At 40.3% G+C, this 24,575-nt stretch overlaps 1 protein-coding gene across 11 annotated transcripts in view; it reads left to right on the top strand.

Annotated features, from left to right (window-relative positions):
- Positions 1-24,217, top strand: part of ERG (ETS transcription factor ERG) — a 147,362-nt gene extending 123,145 nt beyond the window's left edge. For 7 of the 11 annotated variants that reach the window (XM_074602180.1, XM_074602179.1, XM_074602181.1 and 4 more), the window contains 8 exons: positions 4,450-4,601; positions 8,301-8,504; positions 9,460-9,540; positions 11,612-11,683; positions 16,788-16,856; positions 17,216-17,272; positions 19,394-19,441; positions 22,260-24,217. In XM_074602180.1, coding sequence (XP_074458281.1) covers positions 4,450-4,601; positions 8,301-8,504; positions 9,460-9,540; positions 11,612-11,683; positions 16,788-16,856; positions 17,216-17,272; positions 19,394-19,441; positions 22,260-22,780 — 1,204 coding nt within the window. In that variant the 3' untranslated portion in view covers positions 22,781-24,217. The remainder of the gene's footprint in view (positions 1-4,449; positions 4,602-8,300; positions 8,505-9,459; positions 9,541-11,611; positions 11,684-16,787; positions 16,857-17,215; positions 17,273-19,393; positions 19,442-22,259) is intronic. The other 4 variants (XM_074602184.1, XM_074602185.1, XM_074602182.1 and 1 more) reach the window with 1 other exon arrangement.
- Positions 24,218-24,575: the final 358 nt, after the last annotated feature.

Below are 24,575 nucleotides of genomic sequence, written 5' to 3'. Positions count from 1 at the left end.
GAGAGGGGCAGGAAATGGGGTTTAGGGCTGCAGCTGTGGTAACCCTTTGAATTGATACTGTGGAGTAAAGTATGTCAGGTGTGCTTTAAGAAACAGCAGTGTACCTCAAAGAAATCTCAGGGACTGACCACTTTTTCAGCGACAAACCATTTTGGGAGTGTCAGTGCTTTGCTGACCAAATTCACTACAACTTGAATAATTACAGTGAATGGAGGCAAGCCTGAGCATGCTTTGCAATACACTCTGTATGAGCTGACCTTTACATGATGTCATTTTGGCTATGTTCGCCCAAATTATCTGAGGGAGCTGGCTTTGTGGAGCTCTCTGTCTTGTACTTAAGGACAGGATGGGGACATGGCAGTCCTACTGGGTCTGTTCCCCTCTTTCTCAGATCACTGGCATTACAAAATGGGAGAGGAGAGGAGAGGAGAGGAGAGGAGAGGAGAGGAGAGGAGAGGAGAGGAGAGGAGAGGAGAGGAGAGGAGAGGAGAGGAGAGGAGAAAAATCTGTATCTTGTAGGACAGTAGGAGAAAAATCTGTATCCAGTATCATGGTTTGTTTGCCAGAGCCTCACAGAGGAAAAGTTCCTGGTAGCTCAGTGTGTCCTCTGGCCTGACCAACCACAGGCTGCATGGGGCCCATACATGGCAAACTCTTCAAAGATATCCTTATACCGCTCTACTCTCGTGAGACCCCTTTTCTCTAAGTAGCCTCTGTAAGAAAGTTATCCAAGCTGTGTTTGTTAAATAAACTTATAAAGATATGTAGATATTTGGAGAATACAATTTTTCTCATATATTTCCCTCTGAAATTCAAAAATATCAGAGGTGTTTATATCACAGGAATATCACAGAGATCATGTAAAATTTTGCTGATTCCTAATCTGTGTTTCTCTGACACCTTGCATTTTAACACAACACAGGTGTTTTATGTCACATGGGGAAAATAGTAGCATAGTGAAGAGGAAAAAATGTGTTTCATACACTTATTTATGAACTTACATCTGCTTTCATCAGAGTCAATGGTTGGCAAAACTCCAATCGGCTTCAGTAGGAGTGGGCGCTAAATTTAATCATCAAATCAGCTCAATTCTAAGTAACCCTGAAAAAAGGCGAGGCTTCCAGGTCCAAGGACCCATGGAGAAATACTTTTTTCAATAGACATTTATCAGCTATCAAGAGCTGAATCAGCTCAGGACTGGACAAAGTGCCCTCGGGTAGCATGATTGTGGTCTTTCCACATTTTTTTTTTTTTTTTTGGTAAATTCCAGGTGTAACACAGTATATTTACAAAGGGTAAAAATAACATGCAGCTGTGAAGAAAAACATATCAGGTTTCATTTCAGACCTGGAGCTTAGGATGAATCATTGCAAAGCTGCACCCTTTACACTGGGCACACTTTCAGAAAGCTGCTTTTCCACTGCCCCTGCTCCCCCGGTGGTTCAGAAATAAAGCAGACTCACAGAAACTCCTAAAAAAAGCCTTTGCAGACAATCACTCTCTTGTTGTTCTGGGCACTAAAAATACCATTTTCTAGTGTCTGCTTGCATTTTCAGTTTTGCTTTCTATACCGTAGAAGTCCATTCCAGCCATTTGAAATTAAGCCTTGGTTCAGTGGTATGCATAAGCACACGCTTAATTTGAAGTACCTGAGTAGTCCTGTTAGCTCCCGTGGAGCTGCTTACATGCTTGAAGTTAAGCATGGTCTTAGAAGATTTGCTGAACTGGGGATTTGCTTGTCCACCCAGTAAGCTAACAGGACAAAACCCTTGACCGTCTGCTTCTGGATTTTAATCAAAAGTCATGACTTATTTATGATCTTCTTCCCCACCCCGTCTGTTTATATTCAGATCAGAAAACCAGCTCAGAAGCCCTGTCAGATTGCCAAAAGCCATGTGCTACTTACTGGATCTTTCACATCATTTACTGTTCAGTGTTTACAAGAGTGTTTTTAATGCACAATTGCCCACAGAAGTGGCGTAGGCTAATATTGATGTGGTATTTCATGTCAGCAGCAAGACTTTGATGTCACTATATCCCAAGTTCCTTTTCACAGAAAAACAAAATAAAGTAACTGTGTGAGTTAGGCCAAAGGATGCTACTAACTCTGTTTCCCAAAAACATCCCTAAAATGTCAGTGAATGGGCTAAATGGTTCTTTCTGTTGTCTTTGTAACATAACTGACCTTGCGAGTCAGGGTGGGCGTCTGCACAGGTATAAGAGCAGGAGTTGGATGATGTTTCCAAATATACATTATTTAGTATCCAGACTCATTTATGCATATATGCCATTTGTATTTGTTAAGGTAAACAGAAAAAGCCAACGTTTTAGTCACAAGCAATCATCACAAAAGTTCTTTTTCAACATGTTTACGTCTGAAAGAAAAAGTTACTTTGTTTTGCTTAGCTCTGTTTAGACAGAAATAAGCTACATCCCAGAATTATATTTAGAGGTATGTAGTGGGATAGAAAAGTTAAACCTGAGAGAATAATGCCCAAGTATTCTGGTTCTGAGAGGAAAGGCTAAATTCACCGCCACTCAATGACAGGCAAGACCATGTGCGGACTGTATCTTCCCTTGTGGTTATTATTCAGTCCTGCGGCTGACAAAGCAGTTGTAGGACCTTTACACAAGGCAGATTTCATATGTAATATGTCATGCGGCACCCGAGATATTTTGTACCTGAAAAAGGTATGTGAAGCCAACATTTCCCAGGCAACATTCAAGGCCCTGTTCCTTTTCCTAAAGAGGATGACAGTACCCGTTGAATGGTTTCTGTGATATACTTTACTTTTAAACTGAAAGCCATCAGTAGTTGTTTTTTTTTTTTTAATATATACATTAACACAACATGGTAAAATTAGAAGTAACTGCGTAGCAAAAACCTGATATACTTAAGATGTACTTTTACTATTTAAGATGTATACTAAATCTTTTCAGCTTTCCAAGTGCTATTTTTCTTTAGAATATACATGTGAGAATTATAACTGCGTTAGCAGACCCATGGTAGAGCTGAGAAGCCAGCTCAACCGAGTGACGTGGGCATGGGATAAAATACCTGCCACATCCTTTTGATGTATGTTGAGCAGACAATGATCAAAACTGTATATTTTTTCCCCTCTTTTGTCCTCAAACAATAGCAAAACTCTTCTGGGAAAGGTCCTGTATTATGACCACTGGTGGGCATACAGTGACATTGCTGCCCAACACTTGCAGCAAGAGCTGGGATTTCCGAGCTGGGGAGAGGAAGAGGCTCTGGGTGAAACACATTCTGGGGGCAGGCGGCAGATCATGAAACGCTTCCAAGAGTCCGGGTCTTGGAGACTCTCTTGGTTCTCTGGACTGCACATTAATTGGTTTGCAAGGAAGCAAAGTGAAGCATTTCAACCTGACTTGCTGCTTGTTTAGTAAGACCATAGTACAGTTTCAGGAGTTAAATGGCAGAACTAAAAGAAAGCTTCTTAGTAATGTAGTATCACTAAAGAAACGAAAACCCAACTAACACCCTCCTTCCCTTGCCAAACAGCCTCTTTACATTTAAAGGTATTCCCTGTGGCTCTGTTCTTTATTTTGATTTTTGTAACAATTTTTCTCTCTCTGATGAAACACGTTGTAGACATTAAATTAAGGGACAAATATGTCTGTGTCTGCCAGAAAGAAAACTGTGATGCAATTAAAATGCCATTAGGGAACCCCCTGTGGGATGGTAAACCTAAAGACTCTATTCAGAAAGCAAAGCCAAAATTAAAGAGGTGTCTGGTTGCAGATCCTCTGCAGATTTCCATTTCTTGACTACAGTACCATGGAGACTGTGCTAGTCAGGAGCTGAAAGGTTTTTCCAGTCATGCGTGTGGTATTTTGAATCACGGCTTTGGCAACTGTTCCTTTTCTGTAAGCCATACGTAGAAGTGTGTCTACATTGCATGACATAAAGTGCAACTGAGCGTGGCCCACATGAAACAATGACAGCAGTGGTGATGGGAAGCTGTCCAAGCCTTGTCCAAGGCTTGGACAATGACAACTAATAATAGTTTTCCCTCAGAAAATTTACATTAAGTACATCTGTGTGTTTGCTGAGTTGTCTGTGAGGTGTTTGGAGAGAGAAGTGCAGCTACTTGCAGCCATCAGGCTCAGCAAGCTCATGAACAAGCGTTCATTCTAGACGTGTCTCTGGAAATAAATTGTTAGTGTTTATATGTTTGGAGACATACAAGATCCTGATCCTTAGAAAATAAAAATAAATACATGGTCCGTTGAGGCTGGCCATTTTTTCTGAGGCAACTGAAGGAATCAGCAGAGTCATTGCGTGGTAGGTACTGAGTTTTCCAGTGACAGCCCAACCCTGGTGCTTGAGTCTAGTTTTTTCCATTTCATTCAGTGTGATTCTTTGCTGGGGATATCAGCAGGGGCTGGAATAATAATAGAAGCACACCTCTTTTCTCTGTCTAGGAATTCTCCTGATGACTGCAGCGTGGCAAAAGGAGGGAAAATGGTTAGCGGCTCAGACAATGTTGGGATGAACTATGGAAACTACATGGAAGAGAAGCATGTTCCACCCCCAAATATGACTACCAATGAACGAAGAGTCATTGTGCCAGCAGGTTAGACCCTCTACACAAAAATTTAAAGCAAAAAAATGCATTTCCCCTAAGTCTACTAACATTATTTGAGAAAATATGGAGAAAAGTGGCAATATGATACAGGTGATCAGGAAGAAAAGAGCGGTAATTTCCCAGGGTTATTAAGAGAATGAGCTGAGAAACATCATAGTGAAGCCATCTCCTCAACCTGTTCTTCCCATTTCAGCACCAGAACTGGCTGATTACAGGCAGTCAGATCATATCTGACTTCTCTAGCTCCTTTTGGAGTATTTTGCCCTGAAGTTGGCAAAATAAAGAGCCACTTCCATTTCCTAACACCATGGACTAGCTGGGTGCAGGGTGTGTGGGAGAGACAAAGGATCACTGTACCACACAATATTCCTGCAAATGCTAAATGCAGTCCGGCCCTTAGCATTCTAAAAACAGAATAGCTTCTGTGAAATCAAACAGCGTGAAAAGCATTTATCTAGGTTGTCCCCTGGGTTTGGCGGTGTAAAACATTTTAATAAGCAAACTGACAATTCCACTGCAATATAAGAGAATTGAGAAATTCTTGGTTAGTCTTGGCAAGCTTGGTTGTGGGATTTAGCAGTTAATTGAACAAGAAGGCATTCACTCCTGTGTGCCCCGTCCTCCAAACAAACCTCTGCTGGAAGGTTTGTTGCCTTAGTTTTCAAAATAATTAGCATGCCTGTTTCTGAAAGTCTAAAGCATTAGACCATCGTGACATACATGGGTCTTCATAAACCGCTGGATATACACAGCATAGAAACAACACCTGCAACCTGCAAACAGAAGAGAGTGTTTTGCTGCTAGTTCCTCTCCAATAGAGATGTGCCTATCTGAAACATTTCTGCTGCTGCTGTGTTGCTTAATATTCTTACAGTTTTTCAGTTGCTAAGATATGCAAGAGTACTAACTGTGGCCAGTTTTGCAAGCTGTGATTATTTCAGTTATTTGTCAAGACACGTGAGGACAAATATGTTGCAGTATCCTCTGCAATGGCATTGACAGTTCTATTCTGAAGCACAGAAGAGTGAGGCACTGAATAATGAAGTGTCCTGCCTAACTGGAAGCAGACCACACTGAAATTCACGACATTTGAATGGTCTTCTAAAACATTTGTCATGTTGGTGGTTGGCGCTTTTTTCAGTCTTTTAGTAACCTTTAGCATGGTTAGCTCAGACAGATTTTTTTTCTCAGTGTATTCCTGGAGGTGTGTTTTGAGGTGGATTTGAGTGACGTTCAAGGAACAAGGTGATCACAGTGACAGCCTTGCTATTTTGAGGTCCCTAGAAGACACGTTTGAGTGAAAATCAGTTAGAATCATAGAATCATTTAGGTTGGAAAAGACCTTTAAGATCATCAAGACCAACTGCACTGCCAAGTCCACCACTAAACCATATCCCTAAGCACCATATGCGCGTCTTTTAAATACTTCCAGGGATGGTGATTGAACCACTTCCCTGGGCAGCCTGTTCCAATGCTTCACAACCCTTTTGGTGAAGGTATTTTTCCTAATATCCAATATAAACCTCCCCGTTGGAACTCGAGGCTGTTTCCTCTTGTCCTATCACTTGTTACTTGGAAGAAGAGACCAACACCCACCTCTCAGCATCCTTTCAGGTAGCTGCAGAGAGTGATAAGGTCTCCCCTCAGCCTCCTTTTCTCCAGGCTAAACAACCTCTGTTCCCTCAGCTGCTCCTCATAAGACTTGCTCTCTAGACCCTTCGTAAGCTTCATTGTTCTTCTTTGGACATGATCCAGTACCTCAATGTCTTTCTTGTAGTGAGGGGCCAAAAACTGAACACAGTATTCAAGGTGTGGCCTCACCAGTGCCAAGTACAAGTGGACAATCACTTCCCTAGTCCTGCTGGCCACACCATTTCTGATAGAAGCCAGGATGCTATTGGCCTTCTTGGCCACCTGGGCACAGTGCTGGCTCATGTTCAGCCGCAGTCAAACAACACCCCCAGGTCATTTTCTGCCAGGCAGCTTTCCAGACACTCTTCCCCAAGCCTGTAGCGCTGCATGGGGTTGTTGTGGCCCAAGTGCAGGCGTGCAGCTCATGTGGCAATGTTTAGGAATAAAAAAAGCAAAATTTACATTTTCAGCTGTGGTAACTTTCTAGTTATCATAAATAAGAAGCATTTAAAAGTTATAGGCATAATCAAAATGTTTTGGTAAACTTCCTGGTGTTTGGTTTTTTACTTCAAACAAAACTGAATGTAGTTGTTTGAGTTCTCTGCTGTAGATGTGGGCTATCTCATCCAGACCCTAGGTTTACCAGCCAGACTTGCATCTCTCTAGGTAGCTACATATTTCATACCAGATGGAAGAGTTCTTTTAAGTGGTTTTTTGTGCACTTCAGTGAATACAGAAACCCTCTGTTCACTGAGGGTGAAGCTGGGTGAAGCTCCAGAGAATTGAATATTCTGACTTGCAAGGGCTTAAAATGCCAAAAGAAACATCAGAATAGGTGAGGCACTAGTGGGTGAAGGATTGGGAGTGAGCAACAGCATGACAGACTCTGAACAGTTCCTAGCCCATGGAAAGAGGTCCCCACCTCTTTCAGACCAGCCTGAACAACAGTCAAAAGAGAGGAGGTGGCACTAAGTTAAGCCACAGAAAAGCTATTTAGGCTGTCACTCAAGTCCCAGTCCTTCCCAGACTTCTATGTGACAGAGTACAGCCATTTGACCTCTGTGCGCTTCACTCTCAGTCTTCGGGATATCACCGAATCATTTAGGTTGGAAGGCACAAACTCAAGAGGAGTTTGTTCCCCTTAGCTTTATTCTTTTCTCTTCAAAAAGTATAAATTTTTCATGGTAGGAACTGTCTTCCATTATGGGGATGTGCACCGCAGGTCATTAGGGACCTTCATGTTGATGAGTGCTTATTATAACTCAAGAAAAGGGAAAAGTAGAATGGAAGAGAAATAGAAAAGAAGGAGTTTAGAGGTAAAAAAGAAGTTTAAGTTAAAATCAAGGATTCATTCAAAAACACAGGGTATTTAACCAAATGTTTTGCTAAAAATCTGGTCTAGTTCTTATTTTTTTTCCACCTGGTTTTGCCAGTACTTCAGGTAGTAAGTAAAAACCCATGCAGGTGTAGCAATGTAATCTGTAAAACACAGCAGTCTAGGAAAGGAAGTGCAAAATATTTTAATAAGACCCACTGTAGTTTATGAAATAACTAGCCAAATCTGTGAGTGCTTACTTAGCTTATGACCAAGAAACAGTACTCCTGACTTGAGTGGAAATTTCATTTGAATAAAGATACCCATTGAACAGAGACCTTTGAAAATTGTCCAGATGCAAGTCGCAGTGCTTTCAGTGGGCTCTCTTAAATACTTTTCTAAAGAGTGTTCTCTACATGAGGACAGGAGCCTATGTTAATCTGTGGATAATAAAGCATAAAAATAACAACGCAAAAGAACTAAATAGGAGAAGGAGCTCAACAGCAGATAATTTGCGGTTAGTAAGCAGAGCTCACAGTTCTTCCCTCATAGTTTTTCACAGACAGTTATTCTCCTTTGCACTCAACAGGCCAAATTAATTCCTCATGTATCTCCAGCAGTCAGTAAACGCAGAATTAAAGTCTCTCCAGTTTGACTGTGGTCTACATTTATTTTGTAGTGGTCCAGCGCGTCTGCACTCTCCCCTTTCTGCCTTATTTTATGCTTTGTGATATCACCAGATCCCACGTTATGGAGCACAGACCACGTACGCCAGTGGCTGGAATGGGCGGTGAAGGAGTATGGTCTCCCGGATGTGGACATCTTGTTGTTCCAGAACATCGATGGAAAGGAGCTGTGTAAAATGACCAAAGATGACTTCCAGAGACTTACCCCAAGCTATAATGCAGATATCCTCCTGTCACACCTACACTACCTCAGAGAGAGTAAGCTAGTTTTCTGTCGTTATGGTAGTGGCTACAATCAAGCTGTGGTTGATATCAGTCTTAGATTTAATGGTGTGGATACACACGGCTGGGTTTTCAAATGTCTGTTGCAAATGTTGCTGTTCCTAAGAACATAGGAGGGAGCCTCATCCAAAGCCTCTTGAGTTTGATGGAAAGATTCCTAGTAATTTCAGTTGGCTTTCACTCATGTTCATCAAAGAAAGAAGTTACGGAATATTTCTACATGTCCATCTCAGACAAAAATGAAATTGAAACCCAGCATATTCATCAGCACACTGTAGGAAGAAAATCATATGGGATTCAGTGCTAATGTTTTTTCTGGTCACATACTCATTTATTTCTATTTTAACAATGAGAATGCTAAATGAGAGTGCAAACATTGATTCATAAAGCGAATTCCAGGCATGATTCTAAGGACTGGCAGCAGTTTGCTCTACTCTGAATAAGATATCTCTGAATTGAATAAAAGTTCTGTAAATTCATGGAAAAAACGAGCAGTCCCTGAAGTCCAAAGGCAAATCACTTGTAGTGCATGGCTAGCATTTCGAAGGGAAAGAAGGGACTAGTGAATTCCTGGCTTGAGGGATCTCATCTAAGCTTGGGGAAATTTTGCAGGTTTGCCTCAGTTTAAAGAAGTTAAAGTCAACATGGTTTTTAAAGAAAAAAACCAACAAGCATTGCAACACCAGTGCGGTGCAGTCTTCTCCACACGCACACTGTCAATAATCAGTCAGAAATATTATGCATTCATAATGTTGAATAAATGAATGCCCTAGTTTAAGCTGTAGCACACACGCCTCCCTCCAAACTGCAGACTGAAACTGACTGTTGGTAGACTCGCATTCAGACAATCCTGGCAGGGGAAAATATGGTTTAAAAAGATAATTCACAATTTTTTTTTCATTTTGGTGTTGCTTTTTGTTTTGTTTTGTAGCTCCTCTTCCACATTTGACTTCAGATGATGTTGATAAGGCCTTACAAAACTCGCCACGGTTAATGCATGCTAGAAACACAGGTAATGCTGGCACTGCTCCTGTTGCTAGAGGTCATCTTCTAAAAGCACAGGGTTCCTTTATATGAGTTGCTTGCTAAAAATGGAAATGGTAAATTAGGAGGGAGACACAAGCGTGCCTTCTTCTTGCTGTGTGTGTGAGTTTTATGCACAGACACACAAAAAAAGGTGAGATCACGTAGGGCCAGATGGTGCGAAAATGGTCTCCTTACTGCTAATTTCTTGTGTCCTACAAGAGAATGGGGTCCCTGACACATGATAAACTGCAGGCTTGGGGCCTTTGTCTCTGTGGACATTTTTTTCTCATTCTGTCTCATTGTACTGTCAGATCTGCTCCACAGATCCCTTGAAGGGTGGTGGAGCTCAACAGTGCTTCAGCTCTTGCCTAAGTGCTGTGGGCTCTGGTGAATGGGGACTGTCTCCCCTCCCATGTAGTATATATTGTATAATTCAGTAAAATTTCTGTTTAGGCAGTTAGCTCATCTCATTTGTCAGCTATATGGGACTTGAGCTGGAAACTCCACTAAGTTTGATGTTGTAATTTCCACTAAATCTGATCTGAATGTAAAACGATTTTTGTTACTATTCACCCTTCTGTTAATTTGGCCCAGAAAATTATTGAGTGTAGGAAGGAGAACGATACAATACGTGCCTCAAAAGCATCCGTCTTTCAGGATGTGACTTAAAATATATATGAAAGTAATTCAAAAGAAATTTTATCTTGCTCTAGCAGTTGTGCAACAGAGGATGGCATGGAATTGTACATATAGTATGGAATACATACTGATTAAAGATGTTTGGAATATTGCATGATCATGCCTGAGGGTATTAGTTACCTACAGTGACCAGAAATAACAATTCTTTATGAGAAATGAAAAAGATAATACAAAGGATATTGCAAAAGAAAAATAAAAGAAAACCTTGGATTGCGATGCCTTTTTCACATTTCATTTAGTTTTTCACTGTGGCAAATAGCAGTGAGTTTCCTAGCAAAATTAACTAGATTAGAGCTCTCCCTGAGATTAGATGTTTGTCACAGTCCTACTGTGGGCTATAGGCCTGCTGCAGACCTCACCAAAAGCAACAAAAAATTCCACTGACTTTGATGGGGTTTGCAATAAGCGTTAAGCCCTTTTTAAAAATAGATGGACTTGATGGTCTTTTCCATCTCTGGCTTTCCAGGTTTTAATTTGCTAAGCAGTTTCCGCATACAGTTATCCAAGCATTGGTCAGCAGTTCTGTGTGTTATCTTTTTCTATATGTGTGCACTGACAATGATATTTTGAAATTCATTTCACCAAAATGAGATTGTCTGTATTTCTGTCATTGGGAGTGTGAATAATATCACACTGATCATCAGCATAAGGAAAATTAGTTGTTCTGGTGGCATAAGAGCTTTGGAGTGGGATTTTCAAAGGACCCCAAAAAAATTAGCAACAAATTCTTCTTGAAGACATCAGTAATTGCACAAATCTTTATGACCCTTTTCACGTTCCTAGAGACAGTCATTAGAAGTCTGTTGATGTAGTTAGAGCAATTGCAATGCCTGAGATAAGCGAGATACCATTTTCTATATCAAACTCCATATTTTTAATTTTTTCACTCAGTGAACAGAATGAGGTTTCTGAGGGTCTGACCCAAAGCCGACCAAAGTCTGTGAGAAGATTCCCACAGACACTAATAGGCTCTGGCCCAGACCTACAGACTCTGTTGAAAATGTGAACCCATTTGGAAAGTGCATGCGCTAATGAAGAGAAGGCAAAGAAGTTTTATTTCAGAAGATATGAAGCCGCCTACCCAGGTGGAAGTGATTGTGGGAAAGGTAGAAGGGATTTTCTGAACTTGACTCTCTCCTCTCTTGACACAGATTTTGCACAGACTTTTATCCAGTAATTTGAATGGATTTACACAGTTGCAAAGGCTATCGGAATTAACTTTTACATATAACAGTCCTAAGAATATAGAAAATAATTATTTATAGTCTTCATTCAGATACACTACAGGAGGGAAAATATCAATGGACTTAGGGACTGTGAAAATGAATCTTTAGGTGTTATGTCTTCTTTCTCTTTAGGAGGTGCCACTTTTATTTTTCCAAATACATCAGTTTATCCAGAAGCAACACAAAGAATTACAACCAGGCCAGGTATGAACAATGACTACCTATTGTATGCTATTGTCTTACTCATTTCATCTCCTGAAGTATCTCTTTCTTTTTCTCCTTCAACTCTCTTTTCATAAATATTTTGAGTATACACACATATTGTATACCTGTTTTTTGTATATGTGTGTGCATATATCATTGTGTAGAGTGAGATGTTTAAATAGAGCAGTTTAACCTTTGTTTCTTCCACATATCTCTGTCTTTGAAGTGATGCTATCGAGTGTTTAAAGCACCAGAGAAACAGAAGACCAGACCTGTATTCACTGGTTCTGTTGCATTGTCCTGGCGCAGTCACTTTTCAATGTGCTTCAGCTCTCTGTCTGTACAATATAATGCTATTTGATGTATACTGGGAAAAAGTACTCTAAAAATGCAGGATACGTGTTTCTCCTGCTGTCTACTTTTTATTCATGTTTGCAGCAAATAAACCCCACAACAATATCTGACTGTGAGCTTAAGAGACTAAATAAGTCAAATCAAAACATAAGAAAGTTCCTATTGCTCAAAAGTTTGAAGCCCGTGAAAGTATTGTGGGTGTGTTGGTTTGTGAAAGGCTAAAGGGGGTAATTAAATAAGATGAGAACATTGCTGTGAAGCTAAAAATTTTCTTTGCATCACCCTTCACCACTAAAGATGCTGGAAAAATACCAAATCTGAACATTTACTTTCCCAGTAATAAGCGCAGAGTACTGTGGGACATCAAGAAGAGTTGTAAGAAAATACTAAATTTAAAGGAAATCCATCACTGAGCCAGAGGCGTACATCCAAGTGTTCTGAAGGGACATACACTTGAACTGACAGCTCTTGTAAAAAGACACATTCTCTCATTAAAAACAGAGGGGCGTTTAGATAGCAAATATTTTATCTTTTATCAGTGCTCTAGGGTATAATCCAGGAAAGTATACACAAGTAACTAATATACACTTGTATACATGTATATATGTATGTCTGCAGGTTTGTTAATTGATAATTAAAAAAGATAGATAGGGAAACAGCAACCAGACCATTACATGATCAAATCCACCTTGCTCAGTTTCTAGGAAAACAAACTCTTCTGCTAGATTTGTTTGTCTATAACAATACCATAGTGAAATCAAAGGAAACCAGTGATCCAATGCATACATTCGGCATTTGGCTTTCCTAAGATATTTACCAAAGTGCTGCACAACTATTTACAATGAAAGTTAAGTCAGCCTATCAGAAGAAACAAAATATTTTAACAGATCAAGAACTGGCTGATTAACCTGTTACAAAGGCTAAGTAACGGACATCATGAGTGCTTCAGCATTCTCTGCCATGACCTATAGCTATTAATAATTAGAAAAAGGACACAATAAAATTTGGTATAAAACGTAGAGATGACATATGATTTCAGCATTACTTAGAAGCAGAGATTACTCTAAAGGATTCCTGTACAAGGGCCCAGAGCCTCATTAGAGATCAATGAACTGTCAATATGTTAACAGCTCAAAATGCAAGTCGGTAAATGCAGAATAAGACACAAGTTATTTGCATATCTTACTGATTTCAAATTTACCCTCTTCACTCATAAAGGAATAACATAGGCATCTTTATTTAGGGCACAATGAAGTGTGAACCAGAGCACTGCTCTAGTTGTTGGCCAAAGTGAAAAAAAAGTAAGCAAATGAAGAAACACAGTGGAGGATCTTACGGGAAGTCTGACTGTGCCGTTAAATAAATCAGCAGTGTGGCCTTGTGTGGAAAGCTGTGTGAATCATCCCTTATCAAAAAGACTATTTGCAGAATTAGAAGGCACTTAGAGCAAGCCATGGGAGCATGGAAAAATCTTTTGAGCATGTTGAAAGATATAAAAGTTCTAAATTGTTCAACTCAGGGTCTGGGGATGAGGAAACATGATATAATTATCAAAATAAAGAGTGTCACAGAGTACCTACTTAGTCTGAGTATAAGAAGAAAGGATATTAAAAAAAAAGTTAGGTGTTTTCATGAAAGATTAAAGCAGACCGTGGCCCTCGTGGTCACAGGTTATAGTAGCACCCAGGAGCTTTGAATGGCACGGAGGAACCTGGACATGAATACGGATGAGAAAACAAAGTATAGCTATAGAAACAGTTACCAACTATGCAACGTAAAACTGGATGCCTGAAGCTCTCAGTAGTTTCCAACGAAAATGAACATGTAACATAAGACCAGAGGGACCCGGGTGTCCTGCAGAAAATAATCATGCTAATTGAGAGCATATTCCTGTGTTGACACACTTCCTTGTGGGAGTTGCAGTTTGGATATAGGGTGTCTCTATTCTTCTGTGTAAAATGATGTATCCTAACTAAAAATTTCCTACTACAAACGATCATGTGATTTTGAAAATATTATTTTATCTTTTACAACTGAAAGTTGACAAACATCTTTAAAGTCAGAATTTTCATTCAAAAAGAAAAAAATTTTTGCGGAATTCAGTTTTCTCTCAAGAAACTGTTTTGTTGGCTTATTCCATGGCTTTCCTTTTATTTAAATATCACATTTCAACTAGACTGCAAAGAAACTTTTTCATAACAAAGCTCCTTCATGTGAGAGCAATAGCAAACCCTGGGGACAATCACTTGATGACATGAAAAAGGTCAAAAATTGGGGGGGGGGCAGTGAATAATGTTAAATGGGAATTAGCCAAATCCTGGGATGCAATTCTGGAGAAAGTAATTAAGCATTGCCATTGTTAAGGCATTACAATAGAAAATAGGAAATGAGCAGGGCTTGTAATGAACTGCGATGACAAAGGCGTATTTCTTCAGTCACCTTTACAACAGAACACGAGGTTTCAGCAAGCTGAAAGTAATACAATGAAGCCATCAGGAGCTCAGGAGTACCTAATATGGGTTTGTCTCCATGTCTCATCAAACAGGAGCATTCCCATCAAAGATCTGTCCAAGATAAGGACATCTTGTACTAATATCTCACGAATAAAAAACAAATCTGCTTATCTAGGATAGCAACATGTTTATCAAGGCACAATACTGAACTAAGAATGAAGTTGGAATTTTGCGCTATTTCAAGAAAGGCTGATAACTGGATTTTTCTTTTAATGGAGAGGGCGTAGTCAGAAAACGATCTTATGATGTGTTGAGTTAAAAGGCAAAACAGTTTTCTCACAGTACTAAATTTGTACCAAATATATTTTAAGACTGCAAGTGCCACCGAGTACGAGCACATAATATCACACATCCCTCTCAGCATAAAGATGTCTAATGATTTGCAGACCCACAAAGAGGAGAGGAGAGGAGAGGAGAGGAGAGGAGAGGAGAGGAGAGGAGAGGAGAGGAGAGGAGAGGAGAGGAGAGGAGAGGAGAGGAGAGGAGAGGAGAGGAGAGGAGAGGAGAGGAGAGGAGGAGAGGAGGCTGTGGAATAATTTTCAAGAAATCAGGGATAAAAGGCACTAGTTATTCATATGTAATACAAAGATAAATTGCATAGCTCAGCAAAAGCAAAGTTTTTGAAGTGTAAGATTCCAGGAGACGACAGTGCTGGTAGTGCCAGTCTGCTCCTCAAGCCAAACAGACTAAATAAATTAAAGGTAATTTGGTTGCAAATTTCACATTACACTTTATTTCCATTTGATACTTCTGCTCTTAGTGCTTGGAAATGGGCAGAGACACATCTGTTTTGCGCATAGCCAGTCTGTGACTGTTTCTTTACTTCCTAACTGGTTTCATTTCCAATCATCATTTCTAAAATAAAGCACAAGCACCGTTAAGAATCAAATCATCTGCACAAGCTTAGTTCTACCAGGTGGGTACTGCTACCTTCCTGAGATCCTGGGCAGGCTACATAAGTCTCTGGTTTTGGCAGCTATTTTAGTTCATGTGTTAAAGCCAGCCATAGAACAACCCTGGCAACTGTAAAAGATTTCAAAGGGCAAACCAAACATTTGAATTTGCTACATATACTTTATGAAGAAAGCTTTTCTGTTTTAGTTTCTTCATTTCTATATGCTAAAGCATTTAAATGAAATAGAAGTAATGAGTAAATGAAAGAAAGGGCAAATAAAAATTCAGATACATAAAGTTAAGGAGCTTGTCCCAAAAAGCAGGAAGGTATATTTAAGCAGAGGAAGCAGGAAAAAAGCCATCCACTTTTGGTAAGAAATATAATATGTGTACATATATATGTTTAACATTTAAGCATGTTCACTGTTTGCACATGTTACATTTCTAAAGATCTGTGAGGATAATGGGGTGTGGAAGGGAAAGTGAAGGAAAAAAGAATTACTAATAACGTGAAATGACTAGTAGAAGAGAAACAAGTGAGACTGGCAAAGTGAGCAATCAGTTATCCCAAAAGGTTGGACTCTGATTGATGAGAGTGAGACCAGAGGGTGCATCTAAGGAAGGGAGCACTGGCAAACATGAGTAACATCACAGGGAGGGCGTAATAAAGTGCATGATGGCAATGAGAGCCGGTGCAAACACAAACATACAACAGCGGTTTAGAGGAATCTGCAACAAACAAAACCAAGACTTTTTTGTCTCACGTATCTCTGCCTGTGACCAGGTGACAGCAAAGGGAACTCTCAAACTCAGCCTGTAAGGTTTGATCAATCTCAGGGGATGACAGCAACAGACTAAAAAAGAATGGCACACAAAGTCAGCTGAAGTCTATCTTCTTAAAATGCTGTTACACGCTGAGATTGGGAGGGAATGGTACACAGTTTATGCTTAATCTGAGCTCTGACCTCATGGGCGACTTTCCTGCAAGACTCTAGCATAAATTGTCCACGATGTGCCATGTGTGTGATTCCTTGGTGTCCCGGGCTGAAGAAGGAGACCAAAGGGAGTACTCTGAGCCTTTGGAAATTATGGACTATATTTGCATCAGCTATCTCAGTGCAGTTCAGACAACTAACAAGAATAGGTACCTCTAAAGAACAATGCAGAGGGCAACGTGGTACTGTTGTTTTTAGAGACAATAAATACAATAAAGGTTTTAACAAAGAGTGTCCTTCCTATGTCAGTAATTTTTCCAATCCAATGGGTTCCCTAGAAATGTGCCTTTTATGGACATAAACGCTTCATGACATATCTGCATGAATCAATGTATTTTTCCTTCGCAGATTTGCCTTATGAGCAAGCCAGGAGATCAGCATGGACGAGTCACACCCACCCCAGTCCTCAGTCAAAAGGTAAAAAACACTGGCATATGTCTAGCCTGTGGGCCTAATGCACATCTGGTGCAACCGGGATAGTCTCTGAAGTGAACTGGTAGAAGCTACCTCAGCGTTCATCTCTGGAGGATTTTTACCTGTGCCTTGGCTGGAAAGCCTCTTAGCTGTGTATAGGCAATACTGGGTGGAGGGGCAGCCACATCCTTCCTTGAACTCAGTCTTCATCAGGCCCATGGCCATATAGCCTTATAAAGCTAAATCCTATTGTGACCATCTCTGAGTGGGCGCAGCAGGATTCCCAAGCCTATGATCTGTCACAGGTTTGGTGACCATCTTCCAAACTGGAAAAATAACTACATGGCTTTTTCCATTTTCAGCTACTCAGCCATCATCCTCAACAGTTCCCAAAACAGAAGACCAGCGTCCTCAGTTAGGTGGGTGTCATTTTGTTTGAATTACGCCTGGGTGTGACAGGGTTTGTTGAACGTGATGAGAAGGACAGCTCTCGCCTACCAACCAGAAGCAAATTGCAGCATCTGATTCAGACCACTAATGAGATCTCCAGCTGGTGACCACTAAATCCCCAGATGTGTATGAGTTGGCTCTACACCTGTATCTGAGAGGAAGGCTCCCATGGCGGTTGAAAATTGCCTTTAGTAATGTTTAATGGCAGTAACAACTTTGCGGAGTGAAAAAGCTGTTAAACAAAGTACCTATGTACAGGTTAGGGGCAAAGGAGGAAGGTAAGGATGTCAAAAGACCATATACTCCACAGTAATTGAAATGCTAGCACTTGGAAAATGTGCATGATCAGAGAAAGGAAAATGGATTACAGCATACAGAAACCTATTTGAATTGGGCTTCCGAATTAAACAGGAAAATTCAAAGGATTCTTAGTCTATTGGGAAACTAAGGAGAAAGTAGAAGTTTATGAGTTTGTAGAATAGCAGTTTTGCAAAATAGGTGCATTTTGGGTTTTCAAAGCAGCTAATCCATGGGGTAGGACCTTATCCCTTATTGTGAATTAGACTGTGTTTTGGACAGGTAGTTAGAAAGTACTACAGAGATTCTGAGTCAGTTATGGCTTTTTTTTAACAGCAAAAAGGCAAAAATTGGAAATAAAAGAGATTTGGAGGATATTCTTAGCTCAGAAGACTGAGCCTGTTTTTATCACATGCTTTTCAAATCATTATTCTGTTTTTTCTTATAGCTAAATAAGACTGTGCACATGACTACATCTCATTAACTCATATGCATGCTGCCTGGGAAGTATTATATTGCTTTTTGCCCAAATAGCATTTTATCTAATCTGGCCTTCCAACCATGAGAATCTTTCAGGAAATATACCGATGATTTATGTAAGTCTTTAGGACCGTTTAATGGCTGTGTGTGATTATTTCAATGTATAAGGAATGTAACCTGATTATCTTCTTGGCTGTAAAACTGGCGGCCGTTTGAGAGCAGCCGTCCGAAGACAAGGCAGTCCAGCGACAGGGTCGTTCAGCGAGGGGCTCTGGGCTGTGCTTGCAGCCCATAGCTTTGGCTTTTGTGATTCTGTCACAGCCTTCCTTTTTTTCTGTTGTATTTCAGTTCAGGCCAAAATAAATTTTCGTTTCCTGAGGGTATCCCTTGAGGAATACATTGCCTGTTTGCAAGGGCATGTGGCAATAGGACGAGGGGCGATGGTTTTAAACTAGAGCAGGGTGGGTTTAGATTAGACATTAGGATGAATTTCTTTACAATGAGGGTGGTGAGGCACTGGAACAGGTTGCCCAGAGAGGTGGTGGAGGCCCCATCCCTGGAGATATTCAAGGCCATGCTTGATGAGGCTCTGAGCAACCTGATCTAGTTGAAGATGTCCCTGCTTACTGCAGGGGGGTTGGACTAGATGACCTTTAAACGCCCCTTCCAACACAACACATTCTGTGATTCTGTGATTCTAGGTGCTACAGGCATTGTGTGGCTCTTCTGAAAACCCTAGTTGCAAGGTTAATCAGGGGATCCCTCACTGTAATCCAGTGACAAAGAAGAACAGACCCAGCCACATTGCCTGGGTTCAGCCATGCACTCTCAGGGCTCTTGTGGAGGTTCCTTTGGCACAGAACGAGTGAGCAGTGGCATGGGGAAAACAAATGTGGCCTCACAAGAAAAGAGGCCACTGTCCTTTGTGGAGGGGACTGTCACCCTGTTACCTGTCCATGCCTGGAACACTGCAAGGGTCGATAGTATGAAAGGGTGGCTGTGTGTATGTGTTCTTTATTTAAGTAGGAATCAGAATACTTCTGGGCCAAATTTACAGTGTGTCTGAATATGTGCCTGTGCACGCTAATACAGCACAAAAAGAAAATGTGTATCCTTGCAATTGTTCACTTGCACGCCCAGTTTTAAGGGGAAACATGCAAATATTGTGATGCAGAGAAAGGAACTGCTTTCCCCAGTGGTGGACCTGCTGTCCCATCAGGCCGTGTACACTGCCCCTTACAAGGTTAAAAAATAACTAAAATATTTGACATCACTGGTACATGATTTAAAATCTTTCTTTCACAATTTTGTAGATCCATATCAGATTCTTGGACCGACCAGCAGCCGACTTGCAAATCCAGGTGAGAAAGGATTTTGTTGATGTAGGGGGATTTCTCTTCACGTAGTGTCCCCACTTCAGCTTTAAGGCCAGACCTAGAAGGTGATGTGACCAATTTTACAGCTCTTCAGTATGAATCAGTGGGAGTTGATGATACCCAATGTGTTGCAGGATTAGGTTTCTAAATTACACATTTTTGCACTGAGGTCACAGATTAAGACACATAAACTCATGTATTTTAATGTAGGTGCCTATATATGAGCTAGATGTCTTAGTTCCCATGATATTCATTGGAGATGTAGTTAATATAGCTCTCTGTAGAGAGCTATTCGAGTCCTCCTAGAGTAGATGGTTACATTCAGTCAGTCAAATAGCTCGTTAGAGGTATTTGAACTCCTCATATCCATAGGAATTCACTTCAGTTGCCTAAACATTGGGATTTTGTTAAGTGCTGCATGATATTCCATCTGGCCTCCCGGTACCCCTCCAGAAGGGCATGAGTCTCTTACTAATTTTCATCATGTGTGTCACAGATTCTGTTAATCCACAATACAATGCCGTAGTGGCCTTGACAAATAGAAAATTTTGGGCTGAATAATCCAAACCAGCAAAAATATACAGGGGAAAAAACAGGAAAGCATAATCGATTTGCAAAGAATAATTGGGTTAAACACCTCAAAAATGTTCTCCCACTTTAGGAAGGCGGCAGTGGGGGTGCATTGTGGACAGGGGCTTGTGGCATATTTTATCTGAAGATGAGGAACCTTCTTGGGGAATTAATTGGTGAACTGATTGTGAACTGTGCAGATTACACTGTTGCTGCTCTGAGTCCGCAGGACACACTGTGGCCAGACACCACCACAATCAACATCATCATCTGCCACAATGGATTGACATTGTACCTGCCACTTCCTACTTCCCTTGCTTCAACAGCCACAGGGCACAGTGTTCCTTATTCCACATTGTGGGTCTCCTCAACTCCCAGTAACAATGTTTCTTCTTGCAAGAATTGTATGGCTTTTTAAGGCATGAAATTGCCAAAATACCGATCCATTTCCTTTCACTTTATCCCAAGTGACATCAATCACAGTTCTAGGTTAGCTTACTTTCTAAACAGTTTTGCATGGTAGAGGAAGGCAATTAAGTGAGTATTAAGAATAGGGTTTTCCAAATGGCCTAAGGCAGTGGGTTTCCAGATGACACTGATCTTAACTAGAAGTGGGGCCTACCTCCCCTTAATTTGTTAGTAAACCCTGGCTTTTACAATTTTGTCAAATGTCTATTGGGTAGCCTTCATTACTGTGGAAGACACTAACATGGTGTGGATTGGGGGACTTTTTTAACATTTGGATACGGAATTCCTGCACACCATCATTCCAGAGCTTTAACATGTTTTGTGTGTTTATAAATTGGTGGAATTACTCTCTCATTAAACGGAAATTGACAGCAACCATTTATTTTCATAGGACTATATATTACATTTGGAAGGCAAGTGTTTATGTTAGAACATATGTTGGATTGCTTATTCAAAAATTTGTGTTTTGTCCAGTGCTGAACTGTTTATTGATTTTCAAAGGCTAATCCTCTTGTTATGTTTCATGTATTAAAACTTGCATGCCTTGCTCATACCATGGATTCTTTTGTTTGTTTGTTTACTTAATGCATGTTAACGGAACAGAAGAAATTCATTAAGGACAGTTTGGATAAATATCATTTAAACGAATATGGGTTTCAGTTGCACTGAAGTATAAACTGCTAATGGATTTCAGATGCTACTCTAGCTTGATATTATAATTCGCTACTATAAGCTTTCTAAAGAAAAGCTTGTTTATTATACCCACATATCTGGTTTGGGAAAAAAAAAAAAAGAAACCCAGCCGATTCCTGGTCAGAGATGTACTTAGAAGTTAGCACATACAAGCTGGTTGGCAAATTCTGCTGACATTGTGCTTGTGAAACAGATTGCCTTGCAAGCTGCTTGAGCTGTATTTTGCATCATTTCAGTGCTGCTTTATTAAGAAATGCTAAGCTTTTAACATGAATATCAGTGTCAAGGCCCTTTGAAATCTACTTTCAATTACTTAAAAATGGTCAAATTTTGTTCCTATAACTCTGGGCAACACACTTCTGCAAAGTTGACAGAGACTAATTATTTTCTTTTTAAGATTAATTTGGCGGAGGAGTGAGAAAAAAGCAACAACTTTTTAAGCCTTTACTTCGATAATCATTTAAACTCATTTGACACAGAACGACAACAAGAGTGTATTTTATGGACCTTTTCACTGTTCTTGCAAATGTTTTGCCCTATGGTTGTATGCAGTGCAACAGCAAGCTAATAAGTTTCCGTTCTGCATTTCCCCAAATGCTGCAAATGGATGATATGGTTTGGCACCAGCCCAGCTTTCTCTAAACTTCTCTATTTTGTGTAGGCTTATTCCATAGCAGAGAACATTTAGTTGCAACATAATGCTGTGAGAACAAGCAAAATGTTACGCAAGTGAAAGCTGTTTGTCCTGAACTTTAGAGATTAGTTTCCTAAATGAGCGCTGTATTATTTCCCCATCAATTGTCTACACTGAATGACATTAGGTAACTATTAAATCTCCATGTAATGGCATTCTGCCACTCAGATGAGGGAAAACATGACACATTACCATTATCTCTGCTCTTTAGGATTTCACGAGACAGGGCTGGGAGAAAGGGGACTAGTTAAGAGTAAGAAGTAGGAACCGACATTGCAACATTTCCTAGTAGGGTCTTATGTGAGAGGCTGGAAGAACTGATGTCTTAACATTATTAGTCACTAGTCCTGACATTTCTACGTCTTTCCCCCCCAACAGGGAGTGGGCAGATACAGCTATGGCAGTTCCTGCTGGAGCTCCTCTCCGACAGCTCCAACTCCAACTGCATCACCTGGGAGGGCACCAATGGGGAGTTCAAGATGACCGACCCCGACGAAGTAGCTCGACGCTGGGGGGAGCGGAAAAGCAAGCCTAACATGAACTATGACAAACTCAGCCGTGCGCTCCGCTACTACTATGATAAAAATATTATGACTAAGGTTCATGGTAAGCGCTACGCCTACAAATTTGATTTCCACGGAATTGCTCAGGCTCTCCAGCCTCATCCCCCAGAGTCGTCCATGTACAAATACCCATCAGACCTCCCCTACATGAGCTCCTATCACGCGCACCCTCAGAAGATGAACTTTGTAGCTCCTCACCCCCCTGCTTTGCCTGTAACATCGTCCAGCTTTTTTGCTGCCCCTAATCCATACTGGAATTCACCAACTGGAGGTATCTACCCCAATACCAGGCTGCCAGCTGCTCATATGCCTTCTCATCTTGGCACCTACTACTAAGTGGGGAAAAAAAGTATCACAAGAAAAAGCAAAGACACTTCTCGCTGGGTTACAGTCCCTGATGAATTGCAATGAACTCTATTGGAGTACACGAATTAAAAGTGCCTAAAGGGACAAGTGAACGTTTGGCTGGGAAAAAAAAAAAAACCACATTAAAAAATAGATGTCAAAAAGACTCTTTGTAGTAGGGATTTAAAGGAGGTGTTCAAGAAGTATTAAGATACTAAAATGTAATGTATATGGGCATCGACTCTGTGGACCAAACAACAATAGACTATTGTAGGTAAAAGCATGAAATGATAAGGAAAACCTACGAAAGCTAGTGGTCTTAAAAAGTTGATAAGCTTATGTGTAAAGTTTGATATCTTGCTAATGCAAAACTGGGACTATACTACAGCAATATAAGGATAAGTCTATAGTGACCTAACATACAATATCTGAATCATTACAAAAGAGGGGGGAAGAAGGGAAGAAAAAAAAAAAAGAAAAAAACCCTACCTGTATTTTAAAAATCAAAACATATCAACAAAAGAGACTGGTTTAGTGTGGAAGCTGATTTGGAATGTAACAGCACTGTTTTGGTTAAAATCAAATGCGTTCCATTTATCGGAGTGTTATCAGCTACTCAAACTGTGAAGACAACCCAAACTTTAAGATTCCTTGACAGTATTACAGGAACCCTGAGCCAAACATTGGAAATGAGGATGTGCAGAAGGGCAAGTGTATGATTGTAGATCAGAGGCCTGCACCTGACAGAGGAAGCAGAAAGGAGCAAGAGGAGGACAAAGGTGGTGAGGACGGGAGAAAAGAAACTTCTTTACCGGTAGAGACTGAAAAGACTGAAAACTTTGTAGCGTTGGGACTGTGAAGAAACACTTGTTTGGACTTGTGAAACATATTGCTCAGTATCATACCATTCCCAGTATTACAGGAGGAACAGACTTGATTTTATAGTAATAAAAAAAGTGAAAAAAGGGAAAAGCAGAAGAATTCAGAAATCAGAATATGCATCTCTAAAAAAAAAGTAAAACTGGAATTGTGTTTGATATTTAAAAGTTACCAGTTAGAACCTCATCATTATTAAGGGAGTTTGTTTTCTATTGGTTAAAGCAAGAGACAACCCCTGACTGCCAAAATCAGAAATCATCTAAGTATTTTTGTTAGGCGGGCGCCAGTTTTTCTTTATCGAGTCGCGAACGCTGTGCGTTTGTCAGAATGAAGTATACAAGTCAATGTTATTTTTTCCTTTTTATATAATTATTATATAACTTATGCATTTATACACTACGAGTTGATCTCGGCCAACCAAAGACACAAAAAAGGGACAATCAAAAATATTGTGGCCTTGAATTTTAACTCTGTATGCTTACTGTTTACATTATGAACATATTAGTACTTAGAATGCAGAATGTATGTAATAAAATAAGCTTGGCCTAGCATGGCAATTCAGATTGACACTGTAGTTTGCATTCGCATTTGCATTTTTAGTGCCTGACGCGCCTATCAGACCTCCTACTCACCGTGTTAAAATATGCTAGGCATTTTGTTTTAAAATTTTGTTTTGTGAAATCTGGCAATCATGAAAACGTAGGGCCAAATAGCAACGCTTAGCCTAAGTTCAAAGTGGACAGGTGCTGTGTATCTTCTTTTCCAGACGGTTCTGCTTGCAGCCCTTCTTTAACAGTGCCTTGCCATTCTTGTCCTGAGCTTCTTTTGCCCAGAGATTGCAACCATGCCCAATTCTTTGACAACTTCATGGCCAAGATCGAAAATGAAGTCTAAAAGAGGCCTCTAA

The sequence above is a fragment of the Larus michahellis genome, chromosome 1 (assembly GCF_964199755.1).
Source record: "Larus michahellis chromosome 1, bLarMic1.1, whole genome shotgun sequence".
NCBI lineage: Eukaryota > Metazoa > Chordata > Aves > Charadriiformes > Laridae > Larus > Larus michahellis.
Note: the sequence above shows the minus strand (reverse complement) of the source record. Positions and strands in the feature narration are given on the sequence as shown.